General features: G+C 37.0%; 1 protein-coding gene and 1 pseudogene across 1 annotated transcript; both read left to right on the top strand.

The window, feature by feature from the left end:
* Positions 1-706: 706 nt before the first annotated feature.
* Positions 707-6,077, top strand: LOC110640235 (uncharacterized). The gene is made up of 5 exons (XM_058152127.1): positions 707-2,147; positions 2,239-3,227; positions 3,473-4,537; positions 5,299-5,445; positions 5,579-6,077. The coding sequence occupies exons 1-5, from the start codon at positions 932-934 to the stop codon at positions 5,837-5,839; spliced, it is 3,678 nt and encodes a 1,225-aa protein (XP_058008110.1). The 5' UTR covers positions 707-931; the 3' UTR covers positions 5,840-6,077.
* Positions 6,078-6,788: 711 nt separating this feature from the next.
* On the top strand, positions 6,789-20,837 carry LOC131183105 (uncharacterized; annotated as a pseudogene).
* Positions 20,838-23,068: the final 2,231 nt, after the last annotated feature.

Raw genomic sequence — 23,068 nt, 5'->3', positions numbered from 1 at the left:
AACATATAATTAATTTAAATTTAATAATAAATGGTAAAAGCCTTGATGCCATTGTAAAAGTGGATCATTCAATAATATACCATTGTAAATTTATCAAGGCTTTTATATTTATCGATTTAATGATCGGCTTAAAAGCCTTGATAAGTTGTTATTTTGTGTATTCAATAGGACTGTCGCTGTGTCGTTTAAGCAAAACGATATTAGTATTTCCCAGAAAGCATGCGGTTATTGTTATTCATGGCAGACGGGCTTGCAGTTGACCGAAAAAGGTCTGTTTACTGGTCAGTGTCACCAGTCAACGGCGTATCGCTGGAACCCCACTGCTGATAATTGCAGAAGGTGGCTTATGGCTGGCTCTTTACTCCTTCTATCTCTTCTTTATAACTATAAAATTAGAGTTAGAAATTCAAAATTAAATTGCAATTAACTTTTTCTCTCTCTCTATACATATATGTATAATTTAAATATAATAATATAAATATTTCCATAAAAATAAATTTTATATTTAAATTTAGCCATCTCATATAAATGTGATGAACTTGTCATGATATTTATTTATTTTTCCACCTTAAGTCCACTTATTTTACTGCAATAACAACCACCCAGATACCTGTTTGCTATTTTGTTCTGTTCTCAAAAATAGAAATTTCAAGTCCTAAATAAGGGGATCTCGCACAGCTCTCAGACGAACAGAAATAATTACTAAAAATGAAACCTCAAATCCAATACTATCGAGAACAATCATAGATTTTTTGGTTGGTCATCCTTTCTCCAGTCAGTATTTTAACAAAAATCTCTCTCAATTTTGTTTTCTAATGTGGGGTAGCTATTATGATATCTTCATGTTAGTCTTGGCAGCAGTTTTGTGAATTACATGTGTTGTTGAATTTAAATCTCCTCAGTTGTTTATAGATTGTTCAAAGAAATAAAAATGAGTATTGATGCAAAGGACATTCAAATTCTTGCGGGGAGAATTGTTAAGCTTTCCGTGAACATATGCTGCGGATTTGTACAGAACCATCCTTTTGTTTCAAGTGTAGTGTTTTTCTTGTTTGTTCTGTACTTGTTTCTTCCTAAAGTTGTCCTTTTCTTGCTTTACTCTTCCCCATTTCTTGCCTGCACGGCTGTCTTTATCCGAGTTTATCTTCATTCGCAACATTCGAAGACCCAAAATGATGTGAAGGATGAGAATAAGGATCATGCATTTACATCTACAAAATCCGAGCCTCAAACAGCTGATCTTGTTTTCGGTAGAAATGACAAGTCTTCTGTACAATCTCAAGCACTATCACATAGAAATGTTAAAGAGAAATACAAAGAATTGGAATCACAAGCACTTATGGAGGAGAAGAACAAGGTTTCCTCAACAATTCCTAAAGATGATTCCATTGGTAGAGCTGTCCTGAATGAAGTAAAACCAAGAGAAATCACAGAAAAGGATCATGGAAAGGGTGTCTCACGCAGTGTCTTCATTGGTGAAAATATTGGAGCATTAGGTAAAGCATCAAAGCCTAATCTTACATCCTTGGATGGCTTGGAAGAGAAGGCTGCAAAATGTGATGGTGGTGGTAAGGCAGAGTTGGAAAACTCAAGTTCTGAAGAGGACGATGAAGAAGAAGGGACAAAAGGAGGCAGGGGTAAGGCTGTGGAATGGACTGAAAATGATCAAAAGAATGTTATGGATCTTGGGATAACGGAGCTAGAAAGAAACAAGAGGCTAGAAAGCCTAATTGCGAGACGCAGAGAAAGAAAGTCATTCAAAATGCAAACAGAGAAAATTCTTCTTAATGTGAACAGTGGTAGTCCAATTCCAGTCGTTCCAGTTTTAGTTGCAAGAGGCAATCCTTTTGATGTTCCCAATAACCCAGATGAACAAGTTCCTGGTTCAGCCCCTTCTGTCTTGTTGCCAACTCGGAATCCATTCGACCTTCCATATGATCCATTTGAAGAAAAACCCAATCTCATGGCAGACAGTTTCCAGCGAGAATTCATGGCAGCGCACCAGAGAGAGATGCTTTTCTGCAGGCATGAAAGCTTCACTTTGGGACCTTTTTTTCCACTGGAAGGGAAGCACAATGAGTATGACATTGCAGGAAACACCAGGTTAAGAAGGCAGCAGGGTAAGGCAACCTTTTTCTTTTTCTTCCCCTTTTTTTGAATGCCTTATATTCTTCATCTCATAAAGAAAAAGAAAACAGCAAGTTCTGCTACTTGGCTGAATCAATAAACATTTTGCAGATAAAGAAAATCATGACAGGCCAGTAGATAATTTATTATCCCAAAATGGAGGAACCTTGCACCGTACTGTAAGTGTTACTGATCTAGTAACAGAAGAAGAAGAAGGCGAATCTTCCAACCCGGTTAGAAACCAATCAGATAAGGATGGAGAATTAGATCACTATAGGATGGGAATAGAAGGTAAAAGAATAGAGAACACTCATGGCATGCATTCAAGCTTAGGGACAGAAAGCAAAACTAAAATGAGGACAAATGCCATAAATCACAACAAAGATAAGTCAAGCTCATCATCTTTACCAGAAGACAAAAGACAGATCACCAAACCAAACAAACTTGAAGTTCTACCACCTGTTTTTAGATTTCCTGAGGTGGTGAACAGTCCACCAAATTCAGCTCCCTGTCCAATTCCCAAGGCCAGAACTGTAAATGAATTCTCTTCTGAAGTCAGCCCATTTACAATTGACAGATCAAGATTAGAAAACCATTTACTTTACACAAATAATGGGCCTTGGCATACCCATACCGATTCCATAGCTTCTGACATGCAAGTGGAGGTCTCAGAAATTGGTTCACCTCCATTGACAGGAGATGAATCTGCTTCATCTAGTAATGGAGATTCCTTGACTTATGATGGAGACATAGAGAAGGAAATTACTTCTGGCAGTGAAGAAATGTGGGGACCCTCGCCTCATGCACATGAAATGGCAATTAGAGAAGTGAATGAGGTAATTGGGGAGGATATTGCAGGAGGCTTTTCAGGTTTCCATAGGGAACCTCAGGATCCAACTACATCAGCTTCAAGAATTGAAATGCCTCAAGAGGGTCAAATTCATTCAATTAATTCTGATCATATGATATTCAATGACGTAGAACAGGTAGTTGAAGAAGTAGGGGAACATAGGCCTCCTAATGCATTACACGCCGTTCCACCAGAAAAATCAACTGAAGGAACTTACAAACCACATGAAGGGTATTTGCATAGGTCACAGGTAAGCAACTTTTAATGCTATTGTATATTTATGGTTGCTAAATGAAGTTAGATCAACTTAAAATTTAAGCTTCGAGAGACTAAAATATTTTACTAATCATCCTTAAAGCAAAGATATAATTTTAGTGAATTAAAAAAATATTTTCCATCTTCTGATATTAAAAATGAATTGTTTCTATGTGCTGATGCTCATCTCTCGGAAGAAAGAAAATTAACTTAGTAATGCAACTTTTGGCTATTAAACAGGCATCATTAAGTCCTCCCAAGAAGTCTGCGGAGGAGTTGAACATTAGTTATAATTTGGATGTTCCAATGCATGCATTTGATGATTCGGGAGCCCCAAAATCAGTTGAAGACAGTGAAGGTGAAGCTGAAAAATCCATCACATCAGAAGTCAGAGATATTCCAAAACCGGATGAAGAAATTAATTCAGAATCTAGCAAGCAGTCTGAGAGAAATTCATTGAATACTCCTGAGCAGTCTGCAAAGGAGTTGAACTTTGTTTGTACTATGGATGATCCAGTAGTTCACATGAATAGTGGTGCAGTTGAAAAATCCATCGAGCAGGACGTTAAGCACCTTTCAAAACCAGACGAGGGAAGTAATTTAGAATCTAGCAACCATATTGAGAGCAAGTCATCAAATTCTATCGGGATGCCTGCAAAGAAAGTTAACATTCCTTACTATGTAGATGATCCTGTAGTCCAAATAAATGTTTCTATGATAGACATGAAATCAAGTGAAGATAGGGATAGAATTGAAAAATACATTGAGCAAGAAGTTTTAGTGGACTTGGCAAAACGAGATGAGGAAAGTACATCAGAAATGGACAAGTATACTGAAAGCAATTCTGATATGCCTCCAGCTAATCAACCCATCATTGAGTCAATAATGCCAACTGCAGAAGATAAGAATTCTAATGAAGCTAAAGACAGCTCGATACCATCTCAAGATGGTAAAGAGGAGAAAATTACCACAGAAGTTCAAGTTTCTGGGGTAGACCGGAGTTCTAATGATCCCTCTACATCAGGAAAACAGCCAGAAATGACTGTGGAACAAATTTCTAATGTTTCAAGTTCATCTTCATCTCCAAAGTCTGTTTTACCAGAAAGGATCCTATTAGATCAATCACCGTCAAATCTCAATCAACAGATGCACATAGCAGTTTCAGAATCTGATATGGAGGAGAGGATAGTAAGAAACAAGTTGCTGGATGAGCAAGTACTTGAAAATTTAGCTCTCACTGCACCTCAAAATGTACATCATGTAACACATCATCCATCTATTGACAGCAAGTACGAAAAATCTGAGGTCAGTTGTTCTATAGTACTTGACAACTTGCGAGATTTAATAAATCATTAAGCTTGATACTTTAGAAGATTAAGCCAAACCAGGAAAATATAGTTATGCTAAGTCAAGTACATTTCCCTTTCACATGCATCCTGCATAATCCCCTTTCTTGTATTGCTAACACTAATAAATCCCTGTTATGTGCAATATGCTCTATCCCTCTCTTTGTAGACACCCACATATGCACAATTATCCCTTTTCTGTTGAACTTAGATAACATAAATTCTTTCCCTCAAAAAAAAAAAAAAACTTATGTAAATAAGATGACAGAACATGTGTTTGCTCCTGTTGTTAACAGGAAACGTCTAATACTCTGAAGAAGTCAACTGATAAAGCCAGAGAGATGTTCAATATAAATAAACCTGTGCTTGATGATGGGGAACCCAAGGATGATCTAAAATTTATGAAAAACATAAATGGTGAATCAAGGACACCAATTAGTAATGAATCTGCTATAGAGTTGTCAAAACCACCTGAGGAAAATGTTCCTAAATTTACAGTACAAGAAGAGGTATTAGTATTACCTATTTGCAATTAAGCTAACGTCATCCCATCATTTAATCACAGTTTATCACTTATTTTTTTTATTTGCCATTCAGCTTATGCCATGTGCTTGAGCTATTGCATATGTATCAAAGAAAATAAATTAGTTATTTAAAGAAAAAAAATCAGTTATTTATAAAGGAAAAACTAATATGCATGCCTTTCATGACATGAAATAGGAATCGGAAAAACCTCCAAGGGAATTTACGCAAGATGCTAATGGCAACTCAGGATCCAAAGATTTGACAGAACACAGAACTGCAGCTAACCCACCAGAACCTACTGTTGATCATGTAGACATGCCTGTCACTACTGCAGGAGGAGAGGTGAATATAATGTTTCGTTTCTTGCAATTCAATCTTGCTGTTTTGCATACAAGCAACTCCTTTTTAGCAAGTTCCTTCCAATTTTTATATTTATAATTCTGATATAGTTGACATCTGACATTGGCACAAACAGGCTCTCCTGCAGAACTCTACATCAATTAATTATGCAATAGCCAATGGCATGGTGAGCATGGAAAAGCATGAGCTTGTTAATGGTGGTGAAGGTGAACCCCGAAGATTAGATGAAAACAAAGACACTACAGAACTATCAAAAGCTAGCGAGGATCCCATCTCTGTATCTGTCAAAGATGCCAAACCTGAATCAAGAAACATGACTGAGGATGCAGGTAACTTTGTCCAATTGCAGCCGGCAAGCATCGAATCGAACAGTTGACAAGTTAACAAAGCTGAAAATTAAAGCCTTAACATATCAATTATGAATCGGCATGCAGATGAAATTATGGCTATTGTATATTTGCACGGTATAGCAAATTCTTTATAGGTACCCAGTCATCACAGCGAGCTTTACCATCACTACAATGATCCGGTGATGGGCATTTTCCCTTTCCTTTTTTCTCATCATTTTGTAATAAAATAAAGAGAAAGTTGTGTATCATATCAAAATTTTGAGAAAGCCGTTATCTTTTTTCTCATTTTAAGGGTAGAACCATTTAAAAGCTGAAAAATTTTCAAGTGAATCTGGTTGACTGAACTAGAAATAGAAGCATTTGTGGGATTTAAATACGCTTTTTTTTTTCCTATAATTCATGGAGAATCAAGTGGCGTCACCTATAATTATTCATTCAAGGAAAAAAAAATTACAATTCCATGTTTTGGGTCTACGTGCGATATCATCTGTAGGGAATAAAAATTAATCCAAATTGGGGTTTTCCTAGAAATTTGAAAGGGAAAAAGAAAATTGTTTTCAACAAGTAACATTCAATGAAAAATAAAAAGAAATTTTACTTTTCAATAATAAAAAATAGTTTTTTAATTCAAAAATTAAAAAATTATTCATATTTCAAATTGATAAAATAACTATAAAATATGTTTTAATTTTTGATTTTTAATATATATTTATTTATTATTTTATAATAATATGTTTAATTTGTAATTATTATAAAAAAATTTAAATAATTATTCAATTTTATTATGAAAATTATAATATAATTTTAATTATAAAAAAATTATTATTCTTATTTAAAATCAACTCCAGATAATTCAATAGTATTTTCTAAATTTTCGTTAAATTTTAAAAATTAAAAATTAATCTTTCAGATTTTTATTTAAAAAATTAATACATATAAATTTTACAGAAAATTATCTTAATTTTTTTTTAAGTAAATGAGCCCTTAAGATCGTTGAAAATTCAAAGTCGGCCCTAAACTCTGATTCTATTAGGTGAAACCGGTGATTTCGATCCATGACCAGACGAAACCGGGCCCTGGGGGGAAGTAGAACCTGCCCAGACAGGACAACCGCCAATTCCAAATTTTCTTCGTATTTTTTGTACATTTTGGTGCTACCCCAGTTGGAGCAGAGAAGAGCTAGGAAGAGAAGATGGATCCCTGCATTTACAAAGATCCCTATGCGCCTGTAGAAGCTCGTGTCAAAGACCTTCTTTCAAGAATGACTTTGAATGAGAAGGTTGCCCAGATGACCCAAATCGAGCGCGGCGTTGCCTCTCCCTACTATCTTAGAGACTTGGCCGTTGGTATCCTCTTCCTCTGTTCTCCTGCTCTCTAAAACACACGAACGTAAATATATCTCGATGATAATAAATTTTTATTTTGATATTATATTCTTGTTGATCGAACCAGAAACATGTTCGACTAAATGTTTTTAAGTTATTAAGAAAATATTAATTAGTTTTTTACTTATTTGGGTTTTAAAATGAAAGAAAGAAAGATGGAAGGGAAGTGATTACATGTTGGTCAATGTCACTGTGTCAATTTTCTTTTATTAAGCATTTTCTCATAAATTTGGTGGACAACTGTTTGGTAGGGAGTGTGCTTAGCGTTGGAGGTAGTGCACCCTTTAAGAATGCGTTGTCCTCTGACTGGGCGGATATGGTTGATGGGTTTCAAAGGCTGGCACTTGATTCCCGGCTAGGTATACCAATTATATATGGGATTGATGCTGTCCATGGTAACAGTGGTGTCTATGGTACCACCATTTTTCCTCACAATGTTGGCCTTGGATCCACCAGGTTAGTTTTTTAATGTGGCGTTCAATCAATTGACAATTGGAATAACTAGCATTTTCAGTTGACTTTATAAAGAATAAAACAGTGATGGTAACTTAGAATTTTAACTTATACTTTAACACTTTGGTTGTTGTTTCTGAACTCTAATGCCAAAATGTGGTGTAGAGATGCAGATTTGATACGCAGGATAGGCATTGCAACAGCACTTGAAGTTAGGGCAAGTGGCATTAATTATACTTTTGCACCCTGTGTGGCTGTAAGTGTTTTTTTTTTTTTTTGGGCGTATCTTATTGTCATATTTTTGGCTACTCTTTTGAAGTTCTTTGATTTCGTCCGAGGGAGCATTGGCTGAATTGTGCAGCCATCTCAGATTGAAACAGGATGCTGATGATGAACATAAATGTTATACTGCTTAACTTAGCAACTTAAGCACAAAAAGGGAAAAGAATGAAATAAGAAAAGCCTTTGCAATCACCTTATATCATTCCCTCGTGAGATGAGCTTTTGAATCAAAAGCAACTGAATGATGTTCAAGAAGTAGCAAATTACTGTAGCTTCTTGTACTATAATCCAATATTAGAGTTGCTTGTAATTTTTAAAATTGTATTCCAACAAGGGGGGACAAAGGAAAAGAATAATTTCTTAATCGTAATCAATGTGGTGCTCAAGGTTGGTTGCAAGTTCTAGAAATCACTTGCTGTTTATCTAGGGTGGGTGCAATTCTTAGTAAGCTTCACCATAATGATATGAACAATTTTAATAATGTGTTGACTCAGTGTAGACACCATATTTTGGCCGACCTTCGAAGGCAAGGATCTTTTAAAATTGAAAATTTATTATCCGTTCTCGACCGATGTCCCAATAGCAGGTAACTTTTCTGAACTTACTGATCGCTCGTCCCTGAAACAAATCGATCTCACGCTCAAGTTAGATTGCTTTCCGATCTCTTGGTCTTTATCAGATGAGTTCGAGTCAATATTGGGTCTCCGAACCATCCAATCTTGCCTGCTGTTGTTCTCCGATCTCTCTATGTACAAATATCGCAGAATTTCATTTGACTAATGTTGTGATCGAGCTTCTCGCTTGAATTCCCCAGATATTCCTCAAAATGAAGTTAAGGTTTTTATCTGGTCTAATAATGGTTCCGACCTTAAAAGTTCAAGTCAGTGTCAAATCTTTGCAATTCTAATATTCTAAAGTTCCATTCGGTATTTGGTCATGGCTCCGTCCGATCTCATGTTCGCGTGTAATGTTTTTCCGATCTCTTGGAGTAATTTAATATCTTTTGATTAATAGTCGCTCTTAGGTTTAATGTTCAACTACATTCAATCAATTAAGTACTCAGACAATTTGGTTTGGGTGCTTCACTATCTTATCAAGAAATTGAACATAAAAGACTTCAATTCATTCCAAAATAAAATATACAAGTCAATTAGCAAGGGGGGTATTCTTTGCCCTGCTCCCCGGTTACATTCCTCTCTCTCTCCTCACCCTCGTGCTCCTCATCGCTGTCCTCTTCGGCCGCTGGGATATGTTTATCCATCCAAGAAAAGTTCTCCTCAGGATAACGTTTCTTTAGTTCGGACAAGAGGTCGTTATGGGCGTTTACATATGCCTTAGCCTCTTTTGTAGTGCTCTCATCCTCCTTTGCTTGGAGTTTCTCTTCTTTCGCCCGAAGTTCCTCAGAAAAACGAGCGAGATCGGCAGATCGACCAGCCCGTGAGACTTCAAGTTCTCGCTCCACTTCAGCTATCCTTTCTTCGCAATACTTTACCCGATCTTCCAGTTTGACGATATAATCATTGGCAGTGGAGAGCTGAGCCTTTGCAGATAACGCATCCTGGACTGCCTTAGGAATTTCCTTCTTTAAGGCGTGGGCTTTTTCTCTGATCACGTGCTGGCTTGCAATAGCCTCCAAGCCCAAACTCATTGTCTGAGTTAGAATATCGTTAATACTCTCCTCAGCCAACCGGTTCCGATCTTCTTGGAAATAGATGGAAGCGCCTATAACTTTGGCTAGATCAGGATTCCCTCGGGTGGAGTGGTTTCTTTCCAGCGATTGGATAAAAAGTTGAGCTCCTTGGCAAAGCGTTCTACATTAGGGTCGGAAGACTCTTCTTCTACATTGGAAGAGATAAGAGGAGGCGGACATTCGATCTGCTAAGATGGAGAGACGACGACCTCTACATCCGAGACCGGCTGCTCTTGAGGTTGAGGAGGGAAGCTCGGTACTTCTACAAAGTCTCATTGAGGTGTCTGAGCAGCGGTGGCAGTAGCCTCTTTCATCGCTCGTATCTTTCGGGAGACTTCCCTCTTTCGCTTGCGGCTCTCTTTGGAAGCGTCACCACCCGCCATACCTGCACAAAGAAAAAGTCAGTGAGTTCGCTAAAATTAAGAGACTAGAGATCTGAATTGTACCGGTAGCAGGACTGAGGTCAGAAAGCTGAAGCTCGTAATCTTTGTGGGAGATCAGTCGCATCATCCACCATTTCAGTTCGGCCATGACCCCATTTAAGCATGAATATTTATGGGTGGTCGCCTGAGTTTTTAATTCTTTCACCATGGCATCTTCGTCTTTATTTAAAGTAAACTTCTTAGGGACTTGGGGGACTAAATAATTTCAATTATGTGGGATCCCCTCAAAACCGTTCGATCCTTGCTTCTAAGGATGAAAAACCGATCCTTCCAGTTCTTCAGCGAAGAAGGGAGATCGGTGAAAAGCCCGCAGTTCGGCTTTGCTTGAAAGAATCAAAATTCATCATCCTTTCTTCGGGCAAGCCTATGCAGCTCGGCAAAGACCTAACCGTGGGCTTCAGTCTCTTGGCTCGGCAGAGACCTCTGAAGGCTACTAAAGTCCGCTAGGAGTTCGGATGCACTTGAGCTATCGAGACATGGTGGAATTTTAGGACGGCCTTGTAAAATCCATCCAAGGGAAAATGGAGCCGGACTTCAGCTGCTCCTCGTACACTATGATGAGATCGCCTTCTTCAAAAAAGTGATCGGCCCGAAGATCGCCATGGCATCTGATCAGTTCAAAAGAGTCGATCCGCAGATTGTATTCTTGACTTATGGATTGGATATCAGTTTCTCTAAGAACTGATGACAGTTCATCAACTTGTAGGTTTTCCTTTCTCGAAGAAATTTCTCACTTCGGTTTGGTAGCTGTGCTGGATCGTCTGCTTGGTCTAATCACATCGTCTTCTTTCGAGGTCCACGAAATATGGACAGAAGGCGGGCTCGCAGCTCTCTGACCCTTGGTACCACTCATTTTCATAAAATAAAAAAGAAAATTAATCAAGAAAAGATCAAAACCCTTACCGGAGTGTGAATCGGTGCCTGAAAACTTAGAAAGCAAGAGGAAGTGTTGAAATCGCTAGGGGAAGGTCTGAAAATGACATAAGGAAACAAATGACTAACATTTCCCCTATTTATATCCGTCTAAACATTAAATGTTCACGAAGTCCCAAGTGACGCATCGGTTAGCGGAACTGGGCCGCCTCCTTGACACGTCACAAGAAGGTTTCAGAAACATAATAAAAAAATAAGATAAATGAGATCGGTCAACTAAGGTCATCGGATTGAACAAATTTCCAAACTCACAGATCGGCGAATGGCGATTCGTCTAGGGATCAGATCGAGTACACTTATCGGAGATCGAAAAAATAACTAATGCAATAATAAAACAAAAACATTCAAGTAAAAATTTCATTTCATTTCCAAAAGATCAGATTACATCATTTGGGTGATCTCAAAAGATATGATTACATCATTTGGGCGATCTCTCAAAATCAGCACTACATTTTACCTAGCTTAAGACTACTCCGAAGCCCAAAATGCTGGCCTATGTCAAAGCCTAGTCTTGTGGCTGAATCAAAAGATGTGTTTGATTAGAAAGCCAGCAATAAATACTGGGCAGATGTACAGCTCAGGTGGGGTGACTATGACTTATGATATTGAGTGGCGTCATTATTGATATCATCGACCAGAACCGAGTTGCAATCGGGGCCCTCGAGATGGTGAGGAATCAAGTGAACTTCAAAAGGCGGTCACCGATATTAAGATTGAAATTAGCGGTCTTCTTGTCAGAGATCGGTCTACGAGCCATGCCGATGGCCGACTAGAGATCGGTGCGATAGTTAGTTTTAACCTTGATCGGTTAATTAGTCCAGTTCCCTCACCATCATCGGATGACACCCTCATGAACCTCTGATCATCGGAGTTGCTCATTTTCAGGAAATGAACAAAAAAAGGATTCGGAAAAAGACTAAAGTGGTTATCATGGGAAGTATTTTTGTCGGAAAAGCCAAAAACTGCAGAATGAAACATTGAAGGTTCACCGGAGAAAGTTGTGAATATGCAAAGGAAAATCCCTTGAGATATATATAGGGCCCCGGCATTTATTGCATACAGAACCTGAAGCGGATGCATCGGTAACTAAAGAATTTATTGTTTTGGCCAATACAAGTTAGATAGAGAGGAAAGATCAAGAATAAGAGAGATCGGGAAATAAGAGGGGACCCGATGCAAGAGATAGAGATCGGAATAATGACCCTAAAAGGGGACGGTCATAATGGGAAGATCAGAAAAATAAGGAATAACCCGTAAGATTGGAGAACTCAGGGAGTTGAATAACTACCTATCATGGCCTTTAATTAGCTTCCCCCACCGTTAAATCCAAGTTAGTTAAAGCATTGCAGGCATGATTAGATCCTCACAACACATCTCATTCGTAAGGACACTCTCCTAGCTGCCAGACACCAAAACGGTTAAAACAGCTCTGTACATCCCGATCTACACCGTTGATTATAATTGTAAGAATGCATCTAGAGCCCTCAGATTAAAAGCAGATGACAGATTCAGCGCCTTTTATTCCCAGCCTTTGGATTTATTTCGTAAGGCGAGACACTTGACAGTTGGATTAAGGGAAGAAAGGACAGATATTCTGAACGGAATCCCGACTCTCCATTTTGATTCTCTTTAATTTTCAAACATCAGATTATGTACTTTTGAATCTAAGCCTTCCGTCTCCCCCTGATAAGATCCTGACCCTTCATTTTGGACACCTATTCCCTATAAATACCTGCATGCAACACTGTAGAAGGAAAAAGGTGGTGATTATCGTGGAAAGACTCTGGACTTTGATTCAGTCTTGCTACTTGTCATTCGGAGATTTCAAAGTGTTGAGAACTTTAGAAACCAGTTTTCTGAAGTATTTCATCAAAAGGAGCTCTAAATCCTGAGATTTTCATTTTCAGTACCTGTGCACTACCCTGTGAAACCATCTTCACTCTGCCTCATTCCCACCGCCCTAGTATTTGTGCATTACCCTCCGAACTCAATTTCGTTTCAATCTATTCCCATTACCTTGGGTAAGCTCAAGTCCTTCGGCCGTAAGCTTTCACCTCTCCAAGATTTGTGGATATCGGAGTCAGCTCGCCTGTCTCCTCAACTTTCCACAGGTAAGCATCTAAATTGTCATTTTGTTGAATATCCTTGGTTTGTTTTCTGCAGGTTTTCTTTTGAAGTTTCTATTATATCTAGTCACACTAAATCTCAAAATAGGTTATCTAGGCCCGTAGTTATTTTATGTGCCTTCTTTTTATTCATTCGTAAACTCCATTTATCGTCACCTAGTTTTTATTCCTTTCGAGAGTAGATGTTCAAGTCATCGGTGACTCGTAAATACTCTAAAGAATATAGGCAGGAGTACTTTAACATGAAAGTTTTTAGTCTGAATAAATGAAAAATGATAAAGGAAGATAGGTGTAGCATAGGTCGAATAAGTTGAAAACAAGATTAGGTCAAACAAATAAGTTATGAGATCGGGCCTTGGAACGAACCCAGGCGATAAAACAATAGATTGGGAATCGAGATAAGTTCGGATCCCGGGCGAGCTACTAAAAAGAGATCGGATGTCGCAAATAAAAGAGTTCTGATAAAACGATCATGCGGAAGATTGGCAAGGAGTTCGGCCTATCGTCCGCCATCTAGTTATAAGGTTCCGCAAGCTAGGAAAAGTTCTACACAGGGGTTTCTTGTGCCTTCGGTACTTCATTCCCATATAAAAGGGGTCAAGAAGGACCTTTTGCCTGAATCCTTAGTTCAAAGTTGTTATAAAACGCCATTCTTATAAATATATTAAGAGATCGGGGGAGAGTTCTTACCCGAACTCAGCCTAATTTTTTTAACGCAGCATATTAAGAGATCGGGAGAGAGTTCTTATCCGAACTCAGTCTAATTTTTTTTTAACGCAACATATTAAGAGATCGGGGGAGAATTTTTACCCGAACTCAGCCTAATTTTTAATGCAATATATTAAGAGATCGGGGGAGAGTTCTTATTCGAATTTTTAGCCAAAATCTTAATAAAGTATATAGAGATCGGGGGAGAGTTCTTACCCGAATTCTTGGCCAAAATCTTAATAAAATATGTGGAGATCGGGGGAGAGTTCTTACCCGAAATCCTCCACTTAAATTTTAACAGAATACATTAAGAGATCGGGAGAGAGTTCTTACCCGAATTCTCTTAGCTTAAATTCAAACTAAAATGTACTAAGAGATTGGGGGAGAGTTCTTACCGGAGCTCTCGAATTAAATGTTTAATACACCAAGGGATCGGCGGGAGAGTTCTTTCCAAAGTATCTCGAATATTAGGTTGAGGCACGATGGAGAGTCCTCCTCAAGGCACTCATATTTATAGGACAAAAATTTCCCCGAGAATATCACAACTTCAGCGTTCATATTAACCCCCTAAAAATCCATTACATAACACCTATTCACTGAAGTGTCATCTCATCTACTCGTGTTCTTGGGCAACCCGAAATAGTGAAATATCAAACATTCCTTTTTTCGTACAATTGATCAATATCATCATTTTGACCCCCCAATTATCGATTTTAATTTATAAAGAGTACAACATTAAATCTGCTTACCCTCGTTGAAGGACGAGGTGGGTGGCCTAACACCTTCCCCACCCGTGTACGGATCCCGAACCTAGAATCTTTGTTTTCAAAGTGGTTTTTAATTTTTACAAGTGGTTTTCTTTAATTTCCCTCAAAATTAAAGTGGCGACTCCTCATTTTTCCCACTTTGGTGAGAATTCGTCTGGCGACGGCAAAACCCTTGCGACACTCAGTATATACTAAACTTGTAGGATATGATACGATGTTATGTTCCACTGAGGTGTGGTAGTATTTGCAATAAAATAATTTAAACAGAATCCAGAAGGATGATTCAAATCGTGAGCTTCAGGAATGTGACAAATTCAAATCGTGAGCTTCAGGAATGTGACAAATAATACTAACATAGATTATTCTTTATTTTTTCTGGCTCTTATTCTTTATATTCCTTCTTGATTGTAACAATAATTTACTGTATAATTTATTTTAATGATTGCTGATAGGTATGCAGAGATCCCCGGTGGGGAAGATGTTATGAAAGCTATAGTGAAGACACGGACACAGTTAGAAAGATGACCTCTATCATTGCAGGCTTGCAGGGGCAGCCTCCTGAAGGACACCCAAATGGCTATCCTTTTGTAGCTGGAAGGTAGAGAAATTAACACCCAAATGTGATTATTAGAACTTGGTCTCTACACTTAAAGAAACCTATCAGCCCAAGGTAATAAAGATGCAATGCTTTAAAGCATTAAATAGAGAATAGAGATAGGGAAATCAAATTCTGAAATTTATAGAGTTTCAGTCTTCCTTGATCTACATACTCTTTAGGATCCACTTTGTGAGTTTCCCTTCCACCATTGATCTCCTTCAACAGGTGGAGAGTAAACCCTTATACAATAATCCCTGCATTGATAACCCACAGGAAAGCTTCAACACTCTTGATATAGTCCCTATGGTGATACCTTCCAACTAAACTTCAACTCTCTTGATCACTCTTGATAACAATCCAACAAGATGAATACTAGATACTGATATGTTAAAAACAAATATTGAATATAAAATTGAAACCTAAGCAATACACACAAAATGTATTTGCAAGTACAAAGCTCAAAAGAATGAATATAAATATACAACAGATAGGTTTTAATTAAAGCTCTGTACTCTGATTTTCCTTCCATTAAAATGAGTTCGGAAGATGGTGTTTATGGAGGACCTGAAGAAACAAGCAATTGAATGATAGATAGATTTAATGCAACAAAGCAGATAGAAGTGGTTTACCTGGCTATATTTTAGTTTTATCTGAAAATACAGCTGTTCCAAATATTCTGAGATCAAATTGAGGTTTACTGCAGCAGTAGACCTTTTCTCATACAGAAGCAATCAACCATATTCAGGTCTTCCTTTTCTGGGATCAAATTTTGGTTACCTGAACTATATTCAGGCAAACCTGATTTTGCAAAAGTGACATTACTCTTTCCAAAACCATATTCATGTTTATCTGAACTCCTTTGATGGATAAAAGAAATTTATCTGAATACAGACCACATAAGCTATAACTTCAAAGGACTAATCCTTCTATCAACTGCAAAAGATTTTTCATGAAAAAATACAAACTCCAAAGAGTTTTTAAATACCTTAAACTCACAGAAAACTTATTTTTCTCATGATAGTTTTCAGTGTGCAATAGCTTTTATTCCAGAAATCCTAAGATAGACTTTTAAGCTATACAATATGCATTCACTTTTAAGGTGAATGACTTGCATGGAGTTCTAAAATTACACAAATCTATGTTCTTGTATCGTACTCTTTTTGTGTAGAATCCTTTAAGCTTTGAGCATCCAATATCCTCCATTATTTCCTGCTTGGCATCAATTTTTTTTGGATCTGCAAGAACTTATGAAGAAATCTTTAGTGGCGTATGATCAGTGTCTTGTAATTATCAAAACTCATGAGATTGACCCAATATGGTCAACAATCCCTGCTTTTGGTGCAGTTGCACATTGCATCTTCAATGAGGTTAATGGTTTAAGAAATTCTTTTTTGCATTCTATGGATGTATGTTTATAATGTATTTGAAATTGGTCAAGGCATTATCATGGCCCCCATTTATTAACTATTCTGATTGGCTATTTGATTCCAGGAACAATATTATTGCCTGTGCTAAGCATTTTGTGGGAGATGGGGGCACCTATAGAGGTATAAATGAGGGGAATACCATACTGTCATATGAAGATCTAGAGAGGATCCACATGGTTCCTTTTCTGGACTGTATTTCGCAGGGTATTTCCACAATTATGGCATCCTATTCTAGTTGGAATGGACATCAACTGCATGCTCACCATTTTCTTCTGACAGAAGTCTTAAAAGATAAGTTAGGTTTTCAGGTAAAGACCATTTATTCTGTTTTACTTGTAATATCCTGAAATGACTTGTACTTTCTCTTTCAAAGTGTAATGCTATCATTAATTAAGCATTCTACTAAAACGATAATCTGCTAAATTTGGTTGCTTATTGGTTACCTTACTGATCTCCTATTTTCTTCTTGTTGATCAGTGAGATACAACTTCTTGTGATGTTAAATTGGTTTCATCCTGATTATTTTCCATTATCTTTTCTTTTCTCAAAGGAAGAGAGATTTGAGATATCTTGAAATGTAGCATTTAACAAAGTCTAATGCTTTCACACCGGTTTTAGTTTATGCAACTGTTTGTGGACATGTGGATGTGTTTTGAGGCAATATTTTGTGGCAGGGTGTTGTGCTTTCTGACTGGGAAGCATTGAACCGACTTAGCAATCCTCGTGGCTCAAACTATCGTTACTGCATTTCTGCTGCTGTGCGCTGGAATTGACATGGTAGAGACTAAATTTTAATTCCAATAGACCTAGAATAAAGATCTCTTTCCTTGATTTATGCCTTCATTTTCCGCAGGTGATGGTGGGTCTTAAACATGAACAATTTGTGGATGACCTGATGCTTCTGGTGGAATCAGGGGAGATAACAATGGCCAGAATTGATGATGCGGTTGAGCGAATACTGAGAGTAAAGTTTGTTGCAGGTCTTTTTGAATATCCCTTTGCTGATAGATCTTTACTAGATTTGGTTGGTTGCAAGGTAAATGCTCAGGAAGTTTTGTTCATGGTCTGTTTAACTTTTACCCCGTTAACATACTTGGTTATTTATGTAGTCATAATATACATGATTCATCCATGTCTACATTCATTAGGTTTTCATATATTTTATTTTTGTTGGATTTTAGAATCTAAAATCAGAAATAGATACTAAATACCTGAAGTAGCTAATATTGGTATTGAAATTCAACTATTTATAACACTGCTAAATAGTAAATTCATGTGTCTCCATCATTAGCAATGTGATTTCCATTTTGAGGTCATATCCAACCCTGTGATTACAAAACAGGATTATAATCAAAATTCAGAATCATTTTAAGGAGAATGATTCATTGGCGTCTGCAGATATAGAGAGGGAAAATGAACAGGGTACAGAGAGTATTTCTGGATGTTAATTAGATGGCTAAAAAGGAAATATTAGTATGAATTAGGCATGTCCCCAAGGGGTTACCGAACTATAAATGCTTGGGATTTTGTTTAAGAGGTCTAAGGTTTGAATCCTGCTGGGACCTGAAAGTGGAATTGGAAGGGATATGGGAAGGGAGAAAGCTACCCACTTTGTGTAGCTTTATTTCAGAAAGAGGGCATAGTTATCAAGACACCTTGATGTTTCAAATTAGTAGAAAAGTCTAATGAACTTTTAAAAAACAGGTGAATCCAACCTGTGGACATATACATATATCAAATACTCACAGTGGAGTAACATAATGATTAGGAGATTCTAATCTTTAACTAGAAACATGTGTATCTTTATTTTTATTTGCTACAGTTTACAATATCATTTGAATGACCATACTGTTGAACTTTTGATTTTAATGTCATTTGTAGATTATCTCAATTGATTTGTTGCTTGAGGTTCCTTTTTAATCTTAGTATTTCTTGACAGCTGCATAGAGAATTGGCATGTGAAGCAGTTCGCAAGTCTTTGGTTCTCTTGAAAAATGGGAAGGATCCAAAGAAACCTTTTCTTCCATTGCATAAAAATGCTAAAAAGATTCTTGTCACGGGAACACATGCTGACGATCTTGGATATCAGTGTGGAGGGTGGACCATAACTTGGTATGGAGGAAGCGGCAATATTACTATTGGTATGCGGTTATTGCTCTATCTGCAACAAAGAAATATGAGTGACATTTGTTTTTGTGTGTGTGTGTAAGCCTTCATTCATGATGTTACTTGGACAGAGTGAGAGTATTAGCATTTAGCAGTCACATCACATTTTCCTCTTTGCCTACACCACCTCTCACCCTTTGCTTCCTGCTTTACTTCATCCTTTCTACCAAAGGCTAATTCTATTGATAAGTTGCATAGACACCCACTACACATGCTCATGTACCTGGTGGTGTTCATCGGGCCAGTTCCGGTTCAAGGATCTTGGGGACCGGAATTAGAACTGCAGGGTCCCCTCGATTCCAGTTTTGATAAAACTCAACCGTCGAAAATTTTTTTTTTTTTTAAAGAAAAAGTCCAATTTTAAACCAAACCGAACTGACTGATTTTGGTCCTGATTAGGACCAGTCTCAGTTTCAAACCGGACTATGGCAAGGTCTATACCTAAGTAGAGGATCACTTTGTTAATATGGTAAAATCTAACACCACCATGAACCTTGCGTGCACCCCTCCCCCTCCCCCTTCAAAAAAAAAAAAAAAAAAAAAAAAAAACCCCTTTTCCCTGTGTGCACATGAGAATGGGTGTGTGGTAGTGCATCGCTGTTGTGACACTAGTCGTCTGAATAATCAGTTAATTTGTTACTCCTTTTCCATTCTGGATGGAACAATTTCTCCTCCACAACTCCCCATCTTGAAAAGAAATAGAAGAAAATGGCCTATGGAAATGAAACATATATTTTGAGTTCATGCGAAACAACTCTTAAATTCTCTTTTTGTCTTCTTTTGATAATTTTTCTTTTGGGTGTAATGGATGGCCGCACAAACATGCCCTCTTTTTTAACCCTCCAATCATTGGTTGAGATCCCAGGTCCCTACACTCACCATAAAGATATTTCTCCAATGGAGTGAGCTGATATCCAGCTTATTTTTGGACTTCATTGTTATAACAAGATCCAAAACCCGACAATAATTTTTCTATTATATGTTCTTTCATGCCTAATGCTCTGAATAAATTAGTATTACACTTATGAGATCATTTATATTGAAGGGACTACTATCTTGGATGCTATAAAAAATGCGGTGGGAGGGGAAACAGAAGTGATTCATGAGAAATATCCATCGCCAGACACTTTAGCAGGCCAAGATTTTTCTTATGCCATTGTAGCTGTTGGAGAAGATCCATATGCAGAATTCACTGGTGATAATTCAGAGCTCCTGATACCCTTCAATGGAGCTGATGTTATTAGCTCAGTTGCTGATAGAATCCCCACCTTGGTAATTTTGATATCTGGAAGACCTTTAGTTTTAGAGGCATGGCTCTTGGAAAAGATAGATGCTTTTGTTGCTGCTTGGTTGCCTGGAACTGAAGGAGCAGGAATCGTAGATGTTATATTTGGAGACTATGAATTTAAGGGCAAACTGCCTGTAACATGGTTTAAGAAGGTTGAACAGCTGCCTATGAATAGTGGAGATAACTCATATGATCCTTTATTTCCCTTTGGTTTTGGGTTGACATACAACGAGGAGAAATCTTTAGACTGAATTACTTGAAGATTAAGGCTGGCCCAAGGTCCACGTTTCCTGAATAAATTATGGCTGCAAATAGATGCTTCATAAGTTCCTGCATTTAGTTCTAGTAACTAGTGTTTTCTCGTCACACCCTTCAAGTGTGGATTTATTTTACCGTGATCCATGTCCATTAGTCATAATCATGTCACCATTGTATAGGGCCAGTATTTGTTTCTTGTCCAAGTTGATTCATGGTTGGTTGAAAAGAGATAGTCAACTTGGTAGTTAAATAAAGATAGTCGAGCTGGCAATGATCAGTTGTGTATGTGAATATGTGTATAGTGTAGAGATGCGCAGGATCGCCTCATTGCACAAGGGCTTACATCTGTCAATAAAAAAAGGTTCAGAAGACGGCAGTATCAGATTCCCAACCAGTATTATTGATCATGGTATGTCCCTTTTATTATACCATTTTATCTTGTCCAAAGATGCCTCAAATAGTGGAGCTGGTAGTGTAGTCTATTTGTTTTACTTGAAGAATACGAAATATTTTTGTGGTTCTATTATTTATGTTATTGAGATTAATGCATCCTCTGTTTTCATCTTTTCTTTGATGTGCAAAATAAGTAATTATTCCTAGATCTGTGGACCAGTGGAGCTGCGTAACGAATCAAAATTGCTTCAGCAGGCAACCTCACTAAACTTCTTTTCATATAGCTACAAATTGCAGCTTCACTGTACGTAAAAGAAGTCTAACTTTTTTTCGGCTGAAACCATTCTAAGAGAAGAATCAGAATATAGTTCAGAAACCAGGAGGCAATAGGATAACCGAAAGTGTGAACACTTTGATTTCTAACTGGTTAAGGTGCTGAATTAGAATAAAGTGAACTAGACTATTTCCGATACTAGTTGCAGAAAGGCCTCTCCTTTTGAGAAAGACGGTGGTTAGTTTTGTCATATACCACAGAAAAGCTCGTTGAAATGACCCTATTGCTCAAAAAATTAATTAAATAAATAAAAGGGGAAAAAAACTATTCATGCTGTCCTGTATTCCTTGCATTATGTGAGGATGAATATACCATATACTAATGACAAGGGTGGTTAGTGGGGCTTTTATGATAGTTGCTTCTCTGAAATAAAACAATAGAGCCAACTGAACAAAAATAGGGAAACAGTGAATGAGAAAGCAACAAAGCACCAGAAGTTATTGAGTTAGTTTTTAACATTTGTCCCTTCTGATTTTGATACTAAGCCTTTATATTTTTAGCAACTTTGCATCTCATGGTGATAGTTACGTACCATATAACCCAGTAATTAAGATTTAGGCCTTATTTAGTTCTAATTGCCTACTTCATAGAAAAATTTACTTACCAGGAAGTAACTTAACTGAATTAGGGAAAGTTCATTATAATTAAGAAAGAGCCTAAGTTTTCGAGAATTCAAGGCATATAGCCAACAAAACAAGCAAAATTTTATTACTTTTTGAGAATTGAAGTACTTGAGTGGAGTTACCTTCAATCAAACAAGTACTTGGTACCGATTGGCATTTCAACAGGATTCTGTAGCACTATTCGTGATTAAATGTTATAACAGTGACTAGTCTGGCGAAAAAAGATTTTCTTTTGTATTATTTACTGATATTAATTGGATAAAACTTGATGGTAAGTTTGTGGAATTAATGTCATTTGTGATTTATTAATAATCATTGCTCTGTTTATATAAAGGTGATAAAGTCATTAATTCGATATCATGATTATGCAGAAGAAGATTATTTCTGAGTGGTTTGAGGGAGAGAGAGAGAGATACAAAACCCAACTTGATAGCTGAACAAAAATGATTAGCTCCATTGATCTTAATTCTCTATGAAGTTAAATTTTGTCTTATACTAGAGGAAAACCATTTGTTCAACACAGCACTTAATCCGGAGAAGGTGCTTTTCTTTTCTTTTCTTTTCTTTTTTTCTTGGAATATTGAAGGAAACTTACGGTCAATGAAAATTTTCTCCAATAAAAGAGAATCGCTATGCCCATTTTGAGAATTTGAAAAAAAAAAGATTAAAAAAAGGCAAATAAGTGTTCTTTTCACCTAGTGAAAAGCAAAGACAGTATGTCTCCTAAGATGGGCTCATAATTGAAGCTTCCTATATAGATAATAGTGAATTTTTATAATGTGCAATATGGTTTTGTTGGAGCCGTACAATGGGAATCACAATATAATGTTGCTTTTACGGACTTGGAAACATTCTTGTGCAAGTGCAACAGTCTTGGCACCAAGGATTGACAATCTAAGGGTGTTATAATTAAAGATAACCCACAAATCAAATTAATTGATTAATTTATTACATGTGTAAGCAGGCCTGATTCCTGCTTTGTACTATATTATGCTAATTTAATCAATAATTTATAACCCTAAAAGGGTTCCCCTTTCGAAGAGGATCTCATTAGAAAGATCTTTTAACGCAAAAATAATAATAATAATAATAATAATAATAATAATAATAATAATAATAATTATCATTATTATTATTAAATTAAAGAAAAAAAATAAAAGGAAATAGAATTGAAGATGTGCTGCTTCATTTAGTGGAATGTAGAGTCAGCCTCTACATTCAACTAGGCCATTTTGGGCGTCTGAAAAATTTGATTAGTGAAAGAGTCTTGAAAGGTTTATGAACAAAAGTCGGTAATTAGATTATAGATACCATGGAAATCCAACTTAAAATTGCTTGTAACTCACCCCAGTATGATTTAAACATTCAGTCTACTTTGTTC

This window comes from Hevea brasiliensis, chromosome 9 (genome assembly GCF_030052815.1).
Source record: "Hevea brasiliensis isolate MT/VB/25A 57/8 chromosome 9, ASM3005281v1, whole genome shotgun sequence".
In the NCBI taxonomy this organism is placed as follows: domain Eukaryota; kingdom Viridiplantae; phylum Streptophyta; class Magnoliopsida; order Malpighiales; family Euphorbiaceae; genus Hevea; species Hevea brasiliensis.
The sequence above is the reverse complement of the archived record's forward strand: the minus strand, read 5'-3'. Positions and strand labels throughout refer to the sequence as shown.